This window comes from Erithacus rubecula (genome assembly GCF_903797595.1).
Source record: "Erithacus rubecula genome assembly, chromosome: 8".
Classification (NCBI taxonomy): Eukaryota; Metazoa; Chordata; class Aves; order Passeriformes; family Muscicapidae; genus Erithacus; species Erithacus rubecula.
The window spans coordinates 4,759,798-4,779,289 of NC_136659.1; the positions used below are offsets into that span (position 1 = coordinate 4,759,798).

Sequence of the window (19,492 nt, forward strand, 5' to 3'; positions counted from 1 at the left end):
GTCTATTTGAGGGTAGCTCACCTTTCTGACTGTTGCATCTAGTTTGGGAGATTTATTTCCATGTGATTTATTTCCTTTCACCTCAGCTTTCTTTTTACAGTGTCCTGGTTTGTGGAGTTTCATTGTTCATTTGTTCAATTGCATTTTAAGAAAGGAGCAGAAATAAACACATCAATGCTCCTGTTGGGTTTTTCTTGATTATCCTCTTTATTCCTCTTCATTTTTTTTGTTGTTAAAATTATTAACTAAGGGATTTTTATAGACTCATTAAGCAGTTCTTAGGAGTAGCTTTTTGCCAGACCAGGGTCCTGAGACAAGTCTTAACTATTCCAGCGACCACGCTTGTGTGAACACATTTAATTAAAATCTTGGAATTCAGATTCCCTCCCTTTCCCAGCAAAGTGTATTTTATGGCTTTCAGGAGCTCAGACATTCAAAAGCTGTCAATCCTAGAGAAGTTCTTGTCAGGAAGACCAGGTTAAAGCATAAGTGATTGGGACTCTTTGCTGGTAATAATGGGAAGATGGAGAGAAATAAAAAGAGTTCAGAAAAATAGATTTACACAAGATGACTTCATATGCCTTTTTTTATGGATAAAATTGCTAGTAGAATATGTAATTTATGCAAGTAATTGATCATATATATTTACAGACTTGTACTTTCTTTTTAATAGTAATCCACATTGCTTCCTCATAGAATTTGTATTAAAATAGGATGTTTCAGTCCCCATAATTCTGTGTTTTCATTTTTTTTCTGTGTACAAGACAGTTTAAACTGGTGATAAATTATGTGGAAGGATAATTTATATTAAAAAGGGAAAAGATTTATGTATTTTAGAAGTAACCTACTGAGACTGTGTCTGTCCTTACTATTTGTGATAGCTAAACTACACTGAATGTACTGAAATTCTGAGTTATATTATGTTTTATAATATTAGCCTTGAAATGTCTAGGATGCTCAAATTTGATGATTTCCTACTCATGCCAGGATATGTCTAGCATCTTCTGCTGTATTGTCTTTCTTTGTTGTTGAGGTAGTTGACACAAAATTCTGCATGAAACATTTACACTTGTATTATATTCCTATGCCAGTTCATTGGCATCTGCTATTTCTTGTATCTTTAATGATACTTCAGTGTTTTCATTGCCTGGAGAACAGGAAATCATGTATTCTGCATGTGCAAAAGTTACAGTGTCATTAAGGATCTAGATCTAGTAATTATCTCAATCACTTCCCAAAAGCACTTCTTTTCTAGAAGTTTGAGTTTTGTTTTTGCAGTTTTTTGAAATTAGCTGTGGCAAACTACTTGACAGCTTCATTGGGGAGAAAAAAACACCAGTTGCTTTCTGTAAATAAATGAACTCAGTTAATGGTAGGATAGTAGCAGAAGTTACATATTAAAATACTGCATTGTCTTGTCTGTGTTGCTTAAACTTATAGAATATTTAGATTGTTTGTTACATGGTATGGTTTTCTCATTCATTTGTTTAATATGTAGGTTGAGTAATGTTTGCTGATAGCAGTGATGAATTTAGCATAATAAAATTAAGTTGTTCACAATGTCAAGTGCCAGGAGGCATATTTTTTTTTTTTTTGTATTGCAAAAAGCATCTATTTTAAACAGTAGTAAGAGTGATCTGACTAAACTAAACTGACACAGATCTTTATAAAGCAGCTTGAGTAAAAGAAATTTAAACTACTTAGTTGGGGTTTTTTGGGCAGTGATGTGATATCTAGCTGGTCATTGCTGCAGGATGTTTTATTAAATACCAGTGTTAGCAAACATTATTTGTGAAAGCTTGTGGGAGGAAGTATGGTGTAAGAGTTTGGATTCTTCTGGTGGAGTTACTGGAATTCTTTGCACATCTGTAATCAGCTTTAACTGATATAGTTTGGTAGTTAATCCAGTTGAGTTTTATAATCCAGAACAGAAAACTAGTTTAGTGTGGGAATAGCCAGCAAGTATGGATTGTACTGGTTTGGGCAAGTTCTGTTGCTACAGAAATAAGCTGATGTGAAACTGGATGGCTATAATCAGATATCTTCTGAAAGCAACTGAGATGCTTGCAACATAAGGCAGAGCAGCTGTCAAAAATGTTCTTGTGCAAATGTGGTTATCTTTATTTTTGGACTAACCAGCATTTTGTCTTCACAGCAGCTATACTTCTGAATGGAAGTGGCTTACAGACAGAGCTAGAATTGGCAGCCGTTGGACATGGCTTCAAGCCCAGATTTCAGAACTAGAATACAAAATCCAACAACTAACTGACCTTCACAGGCAAATACGTGCCACAAAGGTATTGTCTGTAAGCTTGTAAATGGGCTTTTCAAATCATTTTTTGGCAGTGTTACTTGTAATATTTATGTATTTGGTTCCTTTCCTGTTGCTGTTCTTTTTTTTTTTTTTGCCCTAGACTTCTTGTGTCTGTGCAGGCTATCACCTCCAGAGTTTAATGGGAAAGACATCAGGAGCTAAAAATTTAAGTACCTTAAAGGCACTAGTATAGGACTGTGATTTGGGATTTATCTTTGTATCTGTTCTAGTGACTTTGTTAGTGGCTTTCAGGGGCCCAGCACACAGTACTGTATTTATCACTGGTGTTTCCCTGTGCAGGAGAGGTGAGATTGCCTTTTCAGCTGGGATGGTTGGTTATGTGTTTCTGTGTTGCAGGCTTTCAGGGTGGGTTTTTTGTTACTTGCAGTGCATGTTTATTCTGAGGATTAGATGGTTAATGTTTGTAAAGCACTTTGAACAGGTCAAAGATTAATAATTACTAAAATTCCAGTGTGTGTAATTCATGTACTAGTTTTTGTAAATTGAACTGCCTAGACAGTGGGAAAGTGACATTCCTGAAACATTAGTAATCTAGCTATCAGTTTAATGGGTTCCTCAGGTCATTCTTACCTAAAGAAGCCAAACCTGTTTGAGGTGGTGTGATAGTGAGGGGTTTTAGAGCAGGGCTCTTTGACTCTTCATCAATGAGCCTCATGTAGGTTCTCTGGTGAGTGTTAGGGTCAGATAAGCACATCTGAGAGGAATGAGAAGATGCTTCAGGGTTTATGTGGCTGAACATGAGACTTAGAGGGAGTTTAGAAGGAAAGGAAAATCACCTCAGAGAGCATCTCCCTCTGAACAAAGACAAAAAAATTATTCCATCTTCTCCTTTTGTTCTCAGAACCTTTCTTTTCATTTCCAGCTTGTCCCAGACAGGTTTTTCTTTATGAAGAAATGGAGAGCCTTGGTTTAAGGAGGTTTTATATTTTGGTGAAGGGCAAGAATGCCCATGGTTTGGTGTTGTCCTAAGTACCAGATACATGCACACTCTTACACCCAAAAGCTGTCAGCCTTTATGATGCTGTAGGTCAGGTGAGCTACAGAAGATTGAAAAATAAATATCAGAGAAATAAGAGGGAAAATATTCTTCTAGTCATGCATTTTCTTCAGGTGATATGTTGGTTTGGAGCCAAGTCATTTTCCTGGTGGAGATTTGAAACTGAAGCTCCATGCCCATTTTGCCAGCTGTGGTATTTACTGTTTGGCATTGTGTCCCATAGTGAAGGCACCTATTTTCTTCAGATGGAATTTTTTTTTTTGTGCACATGTTTATAGTACATCAGTGCAGCAGCTACAGGAGGACATGTGGGCTGATAGAAGAGCTCTTTGTTTTCATTTAGTGGCTGCAAAGGAATTGCACAATATCATTAGGATTTGTATGCTGTTTAATGGTTTCAGAGTGTTTTTAATGTGCTTGGAGTGGAAAAAAAATGTGATTCATATCCAGAGAATGATTTCAAGCAAAAGGCCACTCCTTGAGCACCATAATGCAATAGGAAGGGAGATGAGTAACTTGTGGGCTGTTTCCTGGCCTATTACAGTGTGTCTTCTCCATCTCTACAGACACAGAAGTAGCACCTCTGGATCTTTGACAGTCCTTTCATTTAAAAAAAATCTGTGTCTGCAAAACAAAACAGTTCCATCTGGGGAGGAAGGCAGTCATTGCCAAAACCCACTGATTGTAACCCATTTAACTTGTAATATAGTCTGTATTAGTTTTCTAATGCTTTACTCTTCCTCTTCTGTGCCTGTTCCATCTCTCCTATTCCATATACTCTGTCAATTTTCCTCTTCCTTTTCTGCTTTCCTCTTTCCATGCTTGGTAAACAAGTTTCTAAAACATCAAAAAATAAAATTCTATTGAAGCATATGTGTGTGTATGTCCCTCTTTTCAACACTTTTAATGTGTGTCTTCCCATTCCTCTGACCTCAGAATTTTGGGTTTAGACTTTTTAGACTCTGTGGTCATGACCTATGATCCTTTTACTGAAAAGGCCTAAAGATTCTAAGACTAAAGGACTTTAAAACTGTTGAGGTAGCTTGTCCTTCTGCTGTGGCATACAAAAATTAGTTCTCTACTTGAATTTCCTGGAATGTACTGCCCATAGTATGCTGCTGGTCTGGATTTATGTCCATCTGCTGTAAATAGAAGAGTGCAGGTGATGATCCATGTAGAAAATCTAGCACTGACTTGATGGACATTCAGAATCTCTGTGCCCTTTTTAGGCATTAAACCAAGTTTTCAAGCACCTTTTTTTATTTTTAGGGAACATCTTTATTCTCAGCTTTGAATTTATAATTCAAGCAATGGAATAAGTTAGGCACAATGAGAACAAGACAATTTCACTTTTTTTCCTGCTCTCCTCTTTGAAGTCTCTTTGAGACTTGCTTTTAGGTTTTAAGGCCAGTTGCTGCTGAGGCAGTGGTAAAGGTCTCACTGAAACAACAGGATCCTTGTTTTTCCACTGCCTAGGTAAAGTCTGTCTTGATTTAAGAAATAGCAATACAGCTTCCTTGTGTTCACATTGTGGCAGTCTCCTTTGTTCTTTGATTGAGTGGAATATTCTCATTAGAAAGACAAATTTGAGGCAGAATTGTAATGATCCCATTCTTTTAATATCTGCTGGATATTTGAGTAACAATTAGTACTTTAAAAGCAAATAAGTTATTTTCCTTTCTCTTTGGAAAAAGCCTGGAGAAGTTTGATAGCTGTGTCTGGTATTAAATTTATTTGCTCAAGATACTGACAAACCAGGGAACTATTTGAGGACTGGGTTTGACTGTCACAAGGTTATTTTTGCTTTTATTTTGCTTAACATTTTAAGTTCTTAAACCAACTGATACAGTGCCTAGAGACTTCTATTTTTCTAATCTGTCATGTGGAAAACACAATAGGGGTATTATTTTTCTAGTTCCATTTATGAAACTCTGTTATCCCTACCATATAAAGTTATATTTATCTTATTAGGTGGCATTCTAGATGGTACACCACATCTGATACCACATTTGTGCAGATGGTCTTGAAAGTTGTGACAGTGCTAGAATATTTAGGATAGTTACTTCTAATTCTGTAACTCTAAAAATGCTAACCTTAAATAATCAGTTATTAAATTGTAAAAGGGTTTGTTTAGAATTGTGTAATTTCAATAGCCTTGTTGTTTTGCATAGAACATGGATAGGAATAAGAGAAATAGAATACTTAAAAAAATCTCCAGCAAAGTTTATTGACTACAAAGATTCAAACCAAGTTCAAATCAAAGGGTGATAATTTTTTAGAGAAAAACCTCCTCTTAAATCAGCAGGCAAATTATCATATAATATTCTAATAAGTATGGATTTCTGATTTGAATTTTGGAACAGATGTTTAAGCAGTGGTACAACCCTGGAGTGATTTCTGTTACAAGGAGTAGCATAATTGATGCAGTTTTTTAAAAAAACATGCCAAGTATTTCCATATTTTAGCTGTGAAGTGTATTTAAAATCTAGCCAAGTGCTCGAAAATTGTCAAGAGGATTTAAGAGGAATGCGCCAGGTTTGACTGTCCCTTAAAAATAATTTAGGAGAGTTAATCTGTTGTCAACCAACTGTGTTCAATTGCTGTTGTCTAGGGGATGGTGGTCTTAGAAGAATTCCCATTTCCAAAAGACATTTTGAAGAAGCAAATACAATTGACAGACCAAGAAGCTTTATTAAACACCACAGGGAACTCACAAGCTGCCATTGAGAGACAGGATTCTTTGCCGGAGCACGACTTTGAAATGTCACCCAGCAGTCCTACTCTGCTGTTAAGGAACATAGAAAAACAGGTAAAGTACAACAAAACTGAGCTGTCTGTGAAGCCACTAGATTGACTGCAGAAACAGGGAGATTCCATGGTGATGGCTTCCAAAAGGAAAGATATTTTGCAGTCCTGGAGTTGGGTGGTGATTAATTGAAGGGCTTAAATAACTCCACTGTACACCAGGTTTACAAATTAACCTTTTATTTCTGACATGTCTGTGTTCCCACTTTGTTTCCCTCCAAGTCTCTAAGAGCTATCCACAAACCTGCCCTTGCTTTATAGTGGGTTAGTGTAGAGTTTCCACAGGTTGTTTCAGGAAATGCATAATGTGAGATGAAAGAGAACAGTTGACAATGGAGTTATATTGCACTTGAAATTAAAAAAAAAAAAGAAAAGCCCCAGCAGAATCCAGTTGTTCATCTGCCTTTTCAAACATTGTAGGACTCGGGTTTGGAACTGAGGAATTCCAGGTACAGTGGGGATGTACTTGTGAGCTGAGTTTTGTTTTACAGTGTTCAGAATGGCTGTTTCCATGGTTGATTCCAGGAAATACTTTGTAGACTCCAGCAGGGATTTCTTTTGCTTGAAGGTTCATGAAGGATGTGGTAGGATTACATTGCTGAAGGAGATACTGGAAATTTGTTTTTGGAATGAATATGTGCAGTTTATGTAAAACAAACCTGACAAAGCCACTGTGGGGCATTAATTTGTTGCTCTGCTGCTCTACATAAATTCCTGGTCATACACACATTTTTTAATAGGGGTATAAGTAGAAGCACTAAGTAGTAGTGTCTGTTCCTGAATCTTTGTGCCAATTTTTCTTATTTGATAGTCATACTTTCCTGTTGTTAAAAACCTTCTGCTGGTTGATAAATCTTACCCACCACAGGCAGGAGTGAGGAAGCAATGAAACAGGAAATTTATGTGCTCAGTGCTGGCAATTGCATAAGGTAGCCCAAAGAGCATTTTTGGAATGTGATGAATGGCCCCTCTTGTAAGTGGTGGGTTGGAGAATTAAACAGACTTTTCAGAAAGACTTTTGATGGTTCAAGGGATAGTGGTCTGTTTCCTGGTCCCCAAGTAGCCACAAACTTGGTCCAAGGGGTCCAAGAACTTTGATGATCTGAAAATTACTTAGGAGTAGATTAACACATCTCACACAGCACATTGGAGTTCTTTCCTTTTACACCACTAAAAGCCTTGAGGTTTAATTTCCTTTTTGAGTACCAGTTCTATTCTCAACTCTGAAAGTCTGTTTCTTGCTCAGTATCAGGAGCAACAATGCTGCAGCCTGAAGTATATCTACAGATATTCCCACAGAATTCCTCAGTCCAGTGTTGAAGTATTTCTATGTTAAAAATAAGGAATTTTGCTTGTGAACCAAAAGAAAAGTCATATAGAGTGACTAAGGTTGGCAGTTTTTATTAATACTGTTTTCCAGTCCTTTATATACATGTATGTTTTTCCTTGTGTTTAGGAAGTCTGCCTATTTTTTAATGCTCTTATATTCAGTAGAGACTATTCCTTACAGAAGGAATTCTGCTGAGATTTTTTAATCAATCTGCTAACTATTTTACTGGCATCTTGTTTGCTTTGCCCAGTTGTTTTATAATTGACTTGCTATTTCTGTTCTTTAATATCCATCCCTGAATTTTTTATTCTAATATGAAATTTTAACCTGACTACATCATGTAAATGTTAACAGAAAATATGTGAGTTGTAATAAAATAAAAATTCCACCTTTTCGGTGTAAATGTAAAATCAGAATGTAAGGAAAAATTACTAGATAACCTCTAGCAATTCATGTTTTAAACATTCTTAGTTTTGAATGAAAATCCAGCAAAGTAATGCAAAAGGTTGGGTTTTTAAAAAAAAAGTAGTATATCATTTCAGATGCATTCAATTTCTGTTCAGTGTGCAGAACAGTTTCCTCTAAGCATGCTATATTTATTGTGAGAATAGCCTTTAAGGTCTGACATTTAAAACAAAAAAATCATTGTGAAATGTTTTTGGAGTCAGTCCACAATTCATTGCTTTGCAAGGAATAATTCTTAGTCTTAACAAATTGGCTACATTTATTTCATTTGTTTTTGGTCAGTTTTGAAAGTCAGATTTTTTTGCAGGAGAAGGGAGGGTGGTTGCCTCTTGTTGCTATTTTTAAGGATACCAGAAGATCTTATCCCTTCTGTCTGTCCTTACAATAGTCCTCAAGTAGTTACACTTCCTTTTGTAAAAACATCTTTGTCAAACTGTAGTAAGCAATGGAGAGGATTCTTTTAAGAACAAAAATACTTCCAGTGAACAAAATGTACGATGGAATAGACAGTTGACCTTTTTTTTTAACCCTGTTGAAATGCTTGTCAAGTGGCCAGTTAGCAGCTCTGGCTGCAGCTGTTGTAATATCAGCTATAAAGTGTTCTGCTTTCTTTTTTTCTTTTTAAAGACCTTTGGTTACAGTACTAAGATCACTAATGTATTTGGGGTACTGCATCAAGTGTATAAACAATATTCAGGGTTGTGTTGGTTTTTTATTGGTGTTTGATTTGGGTTATGGTAGAGTTGAACATAATAATTGTGAAAGAAAAATCTTGCCAACATAGTTATTCACAGGAAGAAACTAAATATGATTATTCCATGGTGAGCTGTTGAGTCTGGATAAAAGTCTGACTACCTTTAATTTTTTTTATTTTTTTTTTCAGAGCGCTCAACTAAGTGAAATCATCAGCAGCCTAATTGCTCCACTCAATCTGTCTCCAGCTTCTTCATCTCTTTCATCCAAGACCTGTAGACACAGACAGCTGGTCAATGGCATCTCATTCAGGTGGGTCACAGTGTGAGAGGGGTTTTTTTGAGAATAACTTCTGGTAAAGTTATCTGAATGGAACTAATAGCCATTACAATATTAAATAAGGAAAAGAGCTGCTTTCTGCAGGCTTCAAGAGAAGTCAAGTTTTGATTGCAAGGTTGAAAATACTAGGCTTTTGTGTTGTTCCTAAAGTCACCATAACTACATTTAAGTACTGGGAAGATTAATCTGTGAAGTAATGAAAGAATATAGGAACACATTTATTGTGATTGTTTGAGACTTAATGCATTCTGTGATAACAAGTGCAGCTTTATTTCTGGAAAACTGGCAAACTAGATTAGTAGAGTATGTAAGCAATGTCACGTGTCTCATCAGGGGTCAGGGTGGTAACTTCATTAATTTTAAGCAGATCAGCCTTCAATAAAAGGTCAAGTTTATCTTTGCCACCCACATTTTGGAGGAATTTGGAGATACTATTTTCTATTCAAGGTATTTTGTTGTGGATGGACATACCTTCTAGGATGACTATAGTTTGAAATTAATATTTTAGAAAAATGTTTCTCAGTGCTAGTCTATGTTACTTAGTAATTCTATCTTTTATTCAAAGATTTTAAGTACAGTCCAGGCTGTAATATATATCAATTTCAAAACAACATTGAGGTAATTGAATTCATTTACAAAAGATCTAGGTATGTTGGATATTTCTCCAGAGATACTTGTAATGTGATTTTTGAGGATGCTGTTATTCACAGGTTTAAATTAAGATCAGGTGGATGAAAAAACTATTCCCAACTAGAACTGGGATGTTTATGGCAAAGTGTGCAGCAGAACATAATTCCCTGGCTCCAAGAAGAGCTGACCACACCGTCTGTTTCAGCTTTGCTGCAGAGGCTGCAGCCTCCCACCAAGAGATTATAGTGAGCAGCTTGGATGGATGGGCAGCTTCTCTAGCTGCCTTCTGTTCCACAGTGATTGTGTGATTCTGCCCTAAATTTAAGCATGAAGGGCTCCTGTCATGTGGCATCCCTGCTCCTGGTCTATCAGTTGTTTATAGAAGGAGAAAATCAGAAGGTTCCTCTCAGATGTGGACTAAAAATAGCCCTGAAACAGGAGTTGCTGATAGAGATAGACTCTAATGAAGTAACTTCAAGCCAATTCTCTTCTTATTTATTAGTCACTGTCTAAAGTTAGTCTTTCCATTTCAAGAGTAATTCATTGTTTGCTGTGGATCACTCTCTAAAGGTTGGTTGTTTTCTACTCATGACCTAAAAATGTCTAAAGAAAAATGGTAGAACTTGGAAGATTTTCTAGGTGTTGTAGCTCTAAACTAGAGTTTGGCAAATTAGTTGTTGGAAGGGAATGTGAGAGATTTTAGGGCTTTCTAGATGCTGTCTTAAACATGAGTTAAACAGTTAATTTTAATATTTCAGTACTTACGAAGTGTTTTGAAAACTGCCAGTAAATACTGTTCATTAAAGATGCATGAAATAGAGTGGTTGTCAGGAGAATCCTGCAGGGAAATTCACTGCCTCCTACTTCTTGGGGTTTTTTGAGTGTGTTTTAGGTTTTGGTGTTATTTTGTTGTTGTAGTAGCTGTGTGCTCAATTAATTGAATTAACCTACTAGTTGACAGTTAACTTACATGTTCCAGTTAACTTAATTCTTAGCTGCTTCTCTCCTTTTCCTAGAGTTCATTCTGACTGTATTCAGTATTTCAGAAAGCAGAAATCAAAATCAAATGGAAAATAAGGGGATTTTTTTATTTTTCAGAGGGGGAAAACAGATTATAGCAATTTTCACTTAGGTAAGCTCTTGAAATTAGTTGTAGGCTGTTAATGTGAAAACCACAATTTTCCATTTTTAAAGTAGGTTTAAGCATGAGATGCTTTGGGGCTGGTAATTGTGGGGTTGCAGTACAATTGGTTACATGGGCTGTTCTCAGTGGAAGTGGAGGTGTATAGCCACTTCCTGATTGAATATGGGGAATCTTGAATTGCATTTAATTACATTAGTGACTTCTTATTTTTTGGTGGGACTTTTCCTTGCTCAATTAAATCTAGGTGCCAAGATGAGCCCAAAGCATTTACATGAAGTAATATGAAGCTCATAGAAGCAGTTTTCTAAGCTAGTGATACTCCTTTTCTTAGAAGGGAGAGGAAGGAAAAAATTAATCCTTCAGGACAAATAGTGCCTGGCTGATGGCTTCCAGTGCAGGCTTGCATCTGGAAGTAAGGTCAAGAGCAAGAAAGGCAAACCTGTGAGCTTTGAAAGGAGCATTCTGGCAAATCTATGACTTTCACATCTGGCTGTGGTTCATTTTGCTCTTCTATAGAATCACATTTTGAAAACCACTCAGACTAAGATCAAACTACATGGGTAACTCAAAGCTTGATTGGGAAACCTTTTGCACAAGTGGCAGGAAAACCCCACTGCTATGTACTGGAGCTCCAGGCCATGAAGATGAGATCTCTCTTCATCTGAAAGTGGAACAGTGCATTACTGGAAGGCACAGGAGGGTAAATAGAGCAGATGTCAGAGACTGCAGAGAAATTACCAAGGGTCTCAGCAGGCCACCAGAACAAAGGCAGGAATCACAGAAGTTGTAGTGCCAGGCTGAGTAGCTTTTTGTTCTAATTTATCTGTTTAAGAGAGAGGTATGTGGAAATCCACAACTTGAGCTTGGGACCATCTGACTTAGAAAATGTTTTTTGAAAATTCAGAGACTGTATTTTAAGAAATCTTTTCCATGGACTGTAAACTGTATTTCTTTCTCAAGGCTTAAAAATGCAGTGTTAACATTAAGAATGTCATGCCCTAGTATTTCAGGCTTTTTGTTGGCACTTAATAGTATGTTCCTTTAAATACTTTGTACAATCCCTGTGTTAGTTAACATGTTGTTTTCATGTTCTGTGTTGCTTATTGGATTATATTGCTGTGTCAGGAAGACAGCTCAAATTCAAGCCTAGAAAGACTTGTTACCACTCCAGCACAGCATGTGTTGGTGCTTAATCACACTTCCATAACAAGTCCTTTAATTTAATAAAAATGTGCTGTTAAAAGAATACCGCCTGTCAAAAAAGATTTATAAGTGACCTTGTAATAAATTCATTTTCATATTCTGTTGTGTCACAACTGTACTAATAAAACTGTGACTTGTCATAAGACAAAATAATCATTTGTGCAGATAGATGACTTGTTATGAACCAAGGCCAAAATGCCTTGTGTAGGTGCACTGCTCAGACAGTCCAGAGTTGTGATCAAGGTCTTCAGTATTGTGAAAATAAAAGCACACTGGAGTGCTTTCTACAGCAAGCCTTCAACTTTGCAGGCAGATGTTGCTACAGCAACAAAATAAAATCAGGAATACCTGTAGCAGGGAAGTTCATTCTTCCCACTGAGTCATTCCCACCCAAATGGGAGAGTGTTTTAAATTCTTCCCTTGTGGTGTTGCCTATTCTGGTCACCAGACAAGCTGTAGGCTGGTGAGAATGGTGTGAGGTTGTCCTACACATACATGCAGGGACTTCTACTGCTTTTGGCCACGTCTTGCACTTGATTTTGACTCTCTGACCTTGAAATTGTAGAGTTCCTAATTTTGATACAAATGCTTCACAGTGAGCTGCAGGCCTATGCTGAATGATCACTGGTTTGTAAAGCTTTACTTATGTTTCAGTGCTTGAGCAAAACCAGAAAATGTTGAAAGTATTAGGACAGATCTCTAGGTCTCCTGTATATTAGCATAATTGCTGTCTTGAATGGAATGTCAGTATGAAGGGAAATATTAATTGTAACTTGAAACTCATGCATGTTAAAAATATTAGAGAGTTCTTGAATTAGAGAAAAACAAAACTCGATATATGCTTGAGGGCTTAACTTCATTTTAACTTTTGTTTCCATAAGCAGAAAGGTGAAGAAGAATGAAAAACTCTTTCATGACATGGAAGTAATTAACTAGCAAACAAATCACATACACAATTGTCTGAAACAGCATGCTACAACCTTGTGGTGTTTATAAAATTCTTATAGTATGGTAGCTAATGCTAATCAGTGTGTGAAATCTTGGCCTGTGCATGTGGAGCATATCTGACCTTTTGTATTTCCTCTCCTCATTATTCATGAAACTGCAGAGCTTCAGACAATAGAGAGGTATCCTCTTCAGGCAGCTGGCTGCTTGACCATCAGCACATCAAGAAAAGAAGAAGAGAGAGGACAAGACTCAGATCTGTCTCTGTGAATAACATGAGCACATCTGCCCGAACAAGGCCACTTCACAGTTTCCAGAAGAGGAAACTCTACAGAATGCACAGTGCCTGTCACTGGAATCAGCAGGTAGGCTCTTGCCCCTCTGTTTGGGAGAAAAAAACCAGAGTCCAGCTGCTTGAGCCTGCATGTGTCTTGTCTGGTGTGCCAGAGGAACAGTGCACGTTGTTGTGGTTATTTGTTGCATTCAGGGTGTGTGTGGTGGCAGTACTGGATGTGTCTGCAGGAGCTCAGAGTTAATGAGTTGAACATAGAAGTTAAAGATAGCTCTGAGTTCTGCTTATCAAATCAGTTTGTTTTATGGCTGTTTTTGAAGCCCTTGTACAATCTAAGAGACAACTTGAGAGTTCTTTGAGAGTCCTGATTGCTGAGGAGACAGGCTACAGTGTAAAGCATCTGCCTGCTTGTTTTCAGAATATTTGTTTTAGCTACAGGATAGTTTACACAGCTGGTGGCACATTATTTTCAAGGAAATTGAATTGCAGTATCTTAATTTTGTTTCCATTTTTGCTGTTTATGATTAGTTATATTGCCTTTTTCATGACACTTAAAGAATGCTTTAAAACTCTTAGAATTTTCTGTGTTACAGAGGAATTAATATTTTAAAATGGAAAAAAACCACATTGTCTTATGCAGGGCAAGGCTATCTGCTTGTGTCTGATATTAATAGCATATTGCTGGTAAGACTATATAATGAGTTTAGCTGTGGTGCTTAAAGAAACAGTCTAATTTGGGAGCCAAGACAGTATGAACTCATTCTTCAGAGCAGTGCTAATCCCAAGAGGTTTTAATTTCTTGATTTTACTTTGCCTTTTAAAAAGTAAGTGTAGTATTGAGGGAAATCTCTGTCTTCTCAGCTAACTGTCTAGGATTTACTAAGTGTGCCAGTGGTCTGGGGAGCAATTTCCCACGCAAGGATATTCTGTGCTGATTCAGCATTCTCTGCAAAATGGCAGAGGTGTCCTAGTTTTAGCAAGATACTTTATTGAAAAATTGGCCAGTTTCTTATTCCTTTGAGTTCCCAGCTTCCTGGCAGTGGGACTTAAAGACTTGGCAGCCTGCCTGGAAGGTTTGGGCCAGAGGGATGGGGGTGGTGAGTGAGTCTGGGAGCTCTGCCTTTTCCTAGGTACTTAGCCTTTTCATCTTCCTTGTGTTGACCAAGGAGACTGTTGAGGACTTGGACTTGCTGTTTCAATCCTGTCACAGAGGTTGGAGGCCTCGTGCTGTGGTGATGCCTCCAACTGCTTCTTGCAGCTGTGGAGAGAGCTCCTTAGCAAGAGACTCCAGGACTTTCAATTCCTTCTTCTTAAACATGAAGGGTTTTCCCTGCAGATGCAATTTTTAAATAACAGGCTTTTCTGGAAGCCTCAGTCTTGCAGGTTCAAGTATTTCATATTTCTACAAGTAGTGCCTGTGTCTCTGTGTTCTGAGAAGTGGGCCAGAGTTAGTGAAGTTCCAAGAATATCAGTAAAGGCTTGTGATCAGAAACTCTCATGTCTGTAGCCTGACAGCAGGAGTTCAAGGCAGAGTTTACATTTTTACCTTCAACTGAGATACAGAGCTTAGCTTCTCTGCATGCTTGACAGTTTACCTTGACTTGTAGGCTGCAAAGAAAGATTTATAATTAACCTTTGGCTGTAGACTGTAAGCAAAAAGTACATTTTTAGATTATTAGTTAAGGCTTCAGGTATGGGAGCTGGTGCAACTGTGTGTCTGCTCCATGCTCTTGACATCTCTGGTGCCAGGCTACCTTGTATTAACCCAGCTTCAGTGTCTCTGTACCAAAAGTGCAGAGATGTCCCAAAGGCAGTGGGGTAAAACACCCCTGTAGGGAATGCTGTTTATGCTTACTGCAGTCCTCAGCTCAATCCCTGTATTTAAACTCTGCTTTTGAATGTCCTTTCCATCAGGAATTTAACCAAAAGGCAATGTGGAAAACTACATCATAGGCTACAGACAGATTCTGTAGCTCTTGTTCCTTGAGAAAATAAGAAATTATGGCAGCAATCGAGTTGTCAGCTTCAGTAATCATGCAAGTGCCAAACTCAATTAAGTTTTGAAAATTAGGGTAAAGCAGGGAAGAAAGCCTCTCACACAATATTGGTTAAAAACAGAGGATCAGGGGTTCTGCTAGGGAAGTAAGGGATAAAATTAGACTGGACATTTGCAGCACATTCTGACAATCAAACCTAAATGGGTATCTAGGCTTTAAATTAAGAGTCATCAGCAGTGTATCATTTCATTCAAAAAATCCTATCTTAACAGGTCCTGTCACTTTCTTAGTCCTGCACTTGCTACACTTGGTTACCCAGATGTTGATGAGATTGCTCATTCTGTAATGGAAGAGCACTGGCCATCAGCCCAGGCTGGCTTCTGGATTAGGCAGATGTCTAAGGGCAAGGATGCAAAATGGGGAGTGGTTTCTAGGATTGACATCTAGCTTTCTCTGAAAATACATTTATATTCCCCAGAGTAATCCAGCAAGTTTCCTCTGGTCTTTCACTGAAAAAAAATGAGTAATATTGAAAATAGTTGGATTTTTAGTGTAACATTAGTATGCCTTCTCTAGCAAGTGCCTCTCTGATATTTCCTCAAATTTGACATATTTATATAACCCCTGGTACCACAATCTGTGAGAACCTCCATTCCTTTAAGGTCACTGGCCTGAAAACAAGCTGGGAGTCTTCCAGCAGATGTGCAATTAACCAATTCCAGCTCGCCAAATGAGAGGAGAAAACTGGATCTTCTGGATGTTGGAGCTCCTAGTGGTACCTGGTTTGAACAGCCAGTGAACAGTGCCTGGCAGTGCTGAGGGAAGATGCTGCTCTGCAGAGTAATTTGAGCAAGATGGTGACTGAAGAATTATGACCAGAGAATCACAGCAAAATGCAGACCTCTATTAAGAAATGCTGGGATAGCTGTGAGGAATTTGCAATTGGGTTTTCATTGCTATGGCTGGTTGTACCCTTTGTGCATCTGAATGGCATTCAGTGTGTCATCCCTCACATCTCTTCAGATTCATTTGGGAAGCTCATTCTCCCCCTTCCTCCCCCTAACATCCATGTTAGGAAAAGTAAAGTATGAAACTGTGAATTGCTATGCCATCTGTCAGTTCATAAGGTCACTGGGAAGACAGCCACATTTTTTCTCTTATCTCCTGCCATGCCACATACATTTACAGTGAGTGTGTGTGACCTAGAAGCCTCCTGATGCCTGTGGAGAGATGCCCTATATTGTCCTCTGCTGTTTCTTTTCTGAAGAGGACTGCACCTTCCCTTGCTGTGCTAGTTAAATACTGCTTACACAGGGTAGTATCTAAAAGAAAACACAGAGGTCTGTGAAGCTCTAGAAGACCTTCCAGACTGACAAGACAGGCCACAGATAAATAAAACAGGATGCAAGGTGTTTGGTTTATATGTCAGGAAGCTAAAACATCCTTTGGGGCCAAATCTGTTTGTCCCCTAATTCAGAATTACTAAGTACCACAAGATCATCCCTGAGTCATCATTTGGCCCTGGAAGCTGTTTTGTATCTTTATCTAAATAGCTTTGTAAGAGCTTAGGCCATTTCTTGATTGTGAGTCATGCACAACAAACCCTGGGATTGCAGTCTGTGCTTCACTCTAGAGGACATGATTGTGGTGGTGCATTTCTTCAGCATGATGTTTGAATTAAAGAATGAATGATAAAACTTGCATGCAGGACAGCACAAAGGAGCAAGCTGCAGGTGTGTTTTGTAGGAGGAGACAATGTTTGCAGGTGGGAGTTGGAAATCTGAGAGTGCTGTGTTCAAATGATGGGTCTGCCCCTGGTTTGCATTGTTACATGTAGTTTTAATGCTAAGAGAGAAGACCAAAAGTATCTAAACTCTAAACATTAAAACCGAGAAAGTCTGTAAGTAGCAGATCAGTGTCAGGACAGTAAGAACACAACCACCCATTGAATCATTTCTCAGTGGTTACTGCATTTGTAACTGCCTTCCTGCTCCCCCCAGATTCTGCAGTCTAATTAATGCCTTGTGCTTCTGCAAATGCTTTTCCTGTAGTAAGGAAAATTGTTGCTGTCTCCTGCAATTTTTTTTGTCCACATTCAAAGCAACTAAATTACCTGTGACATAGTAAAAGTTTTAAAAGCAGACAAATGTTGTACTAGTCAGAAACTCTCAGGTTTGCTTTGCTGACATGCTCTGATGTTTGTTTTTTTGCTGTTTTATCTGTGTGACTTGCTGCAGGATTTTGTTAATAACAAGAATTTTGTTTTGCTGGTATATTTTGTTAGTTTCTAATTTAATATGCTAACAAAGGATATTAGTTCCATTTTCTTCAGGTCATGTTTGCCAAGAGATGCCATTGAGGCTAGGTAGACTTTTAATCTATTAAAATTTTATACAGCTCTAAGTAAAGGCAAGAGACAATAGAGCAGTGAGATTTGGGTACTGTCAATTTTGTTCCTGTCTGTTACTTTGCAGAATTGTAGAATGTGGTGGGGTTTTTTAATCTGAAAATTCTCATTGTAATTGCATTCCACCTGCTGAAGAAAGAATTGGTTGTGGGGAATATGTGGAGAAAACAGAATTCAAATTTCCAAAGGTGCCAGCACCCTGAAAGTTGGGAATTGAGATGCAAAAGCTTGCATTTGGGATACCACAAGGAAACACTTGGTATAATGTTGCCAACTCTTGCAGTTGCATATTGCCACATTTTCTTCTCTGCAGTCTCAACTGGGAGTTGAGTAAAAGCAGAAGAATATCTGCTTTCATTTAGTGGTTTGGAAAAAAAAAGGGGGAAAAAAGTGAGTACTTGTCCAGAAGGCTCCGAAGCAGACAAGAGAAAAGTATTTAAATTCTAGGGTATGAGTTTCTTATTTTGTTTTAAGTCTCATGCTGGTTCTGTGATTTTTTTGTTCAGGAGAATTCTCAGTCCATGCCAGTGGTATTTTCTGTTGATGCTACTTGATAAATACATGTGGGTCTTTCCCCAGATCTTGTTAATTTTCAGGTTTTTGGAAAGAGTGTGTATATATTTTAATTTTTATGTATGTATGCACACATATACAATTGGTATTATATGTGTGCTCCGTACTAGGGTTCTGTACCTGGGAGGGAAGAAGTTGCATTGAATGGAGTCTACTGGTTGTCATCCCCTTCCTTGGCATCCCTGGTTCCACCACCTGCTTCAGCATAGTTTCCTGGCAGTGCTGGCTTCTGAAAAAAAAATGTTGTTTTGTTGCTAAGTCTACTGAAAACTGGTTCAATGCAAGTGGTGTGGTACCTCTGTGGATATGTCAGTCCTGTGGTCTGGGAATGGTAATCCCTTGGTTACCAAGTTTGTAAGTGAAAATTATAGTTAATGAAATTGCTACTTTAACCCTGGAAGTTATAAAAGAAGGGCTTCTGTTAGTTAAAAATCAATGCAACCTGAGTTGCAGAAATAGAATTCAGCTATTCTGAATGTGTGACAAGACTTCTGTCTCTGAGGGAGGCAGGCATGAAGGCAGAAAGAAAGGGAATGGACACCTCTATCTTTGCAATTCTGGGATACTGCCAGTAGAACCAGAGCCATCCTCTGAGGTTTGTGGCAAACCAGTAACCCTGTGAATTTATTTTTTTTTTTCAGAATTAGAAACCTTCATGCTTTCCATAGTCTTGCACCTTTAGTGTAGTGACATTTCTGTAGTGCTTTACTGATCACATCTACTCCTAATTTCTGCATGGTTTTTTTGAGAAGGTATCCTGTGTATTAACATCTTTCTTTTGGTTTAACTGGTCAAAGATTGAGCACTAGCCTTGATTTTTCAATTGATTTTCTAGTTGCAGAAAACATCTTTGTTTCAGGATGTAGAAGACAGCATGCACTTCTACAGAGTAGGTAAAAGTCCTGTTGGCTTTTGCAGGATTAAAGAAACTAAATCCATGTATGCTTAGGAGAGGTGGGTGATCTCTGAGAACAGTAGAAGCTATCACTTCTTGTGATATTGACCAAAAAATCTGAATTTGTGACAAGTTGGATGCTGAGTAAGTTTTCATTAGTGTTTTATGAAACTTCTGTTCTCTTCCTGGGAAAAAGTTGATCTCTGCTATAGGATGTGCCACTTTATTGACAGCTTTAGAGGGGCCAAGGCAGATGAATTTGTTTACATCCTGGGGCAGCTTGGATCCCTGTACCTGGCATGCATGGGAAAAGTCTGTCCATTTTACTTCTGTGAAAACTTCATCTGGAAGGGAGGATCTGACATGTGGCAGGGGTGTGTGTCAGCACCATCTGTTGTGCACATTCCCATGGGGGCATGTCTTAGATGCTTTGCCCACCCTT

The 19,492-nt window shown here is 38.0% G+C and overlaps 1 protein-coding gene across 4 annotated transcripts in view; it reads left to right on the forward strand.

Moving 5' to 3' along the window:
• The window catches only part of KANSL1L (KAT8 regulatory NSL complex subunit 1 like), a 64,044-nt gene that overhangs the window by 19,458 nt on the left and 25,094 nt on the right, over window positions 1-19,492 (forward strand). For 3 of the 4 annotated variants that reach the window (XR_013774890.1, XM_079311184.1, XM_079311185.1), the window contains exons 3-6: window positions 2,156-2,297; window positions 5,944-6,141; window positions 8,816-8,937; window positions 13,050-13,251. Coding sequence is in view for 2 of the 4 variants with exons in the window: in XM_079311184.1 (XP_079167310.1) it covers window positions 2,156-2,297; window positions 5,944-6,141; window positions 8,816-8,937; window positions 13,050-13,251 (664 nt within the window). In the remaining 2 variants the exon portion in view is untranslated. The remainder of the gene's footprint in view (window positions 1-2,155; window positions 2,298-5,943; window positions 6,142-8,815; window positions 8,938-13,049; window positions 13,252-19,492) is intronic. The other variant, XR_013774891.1, reaches the window with a different exon arrangement.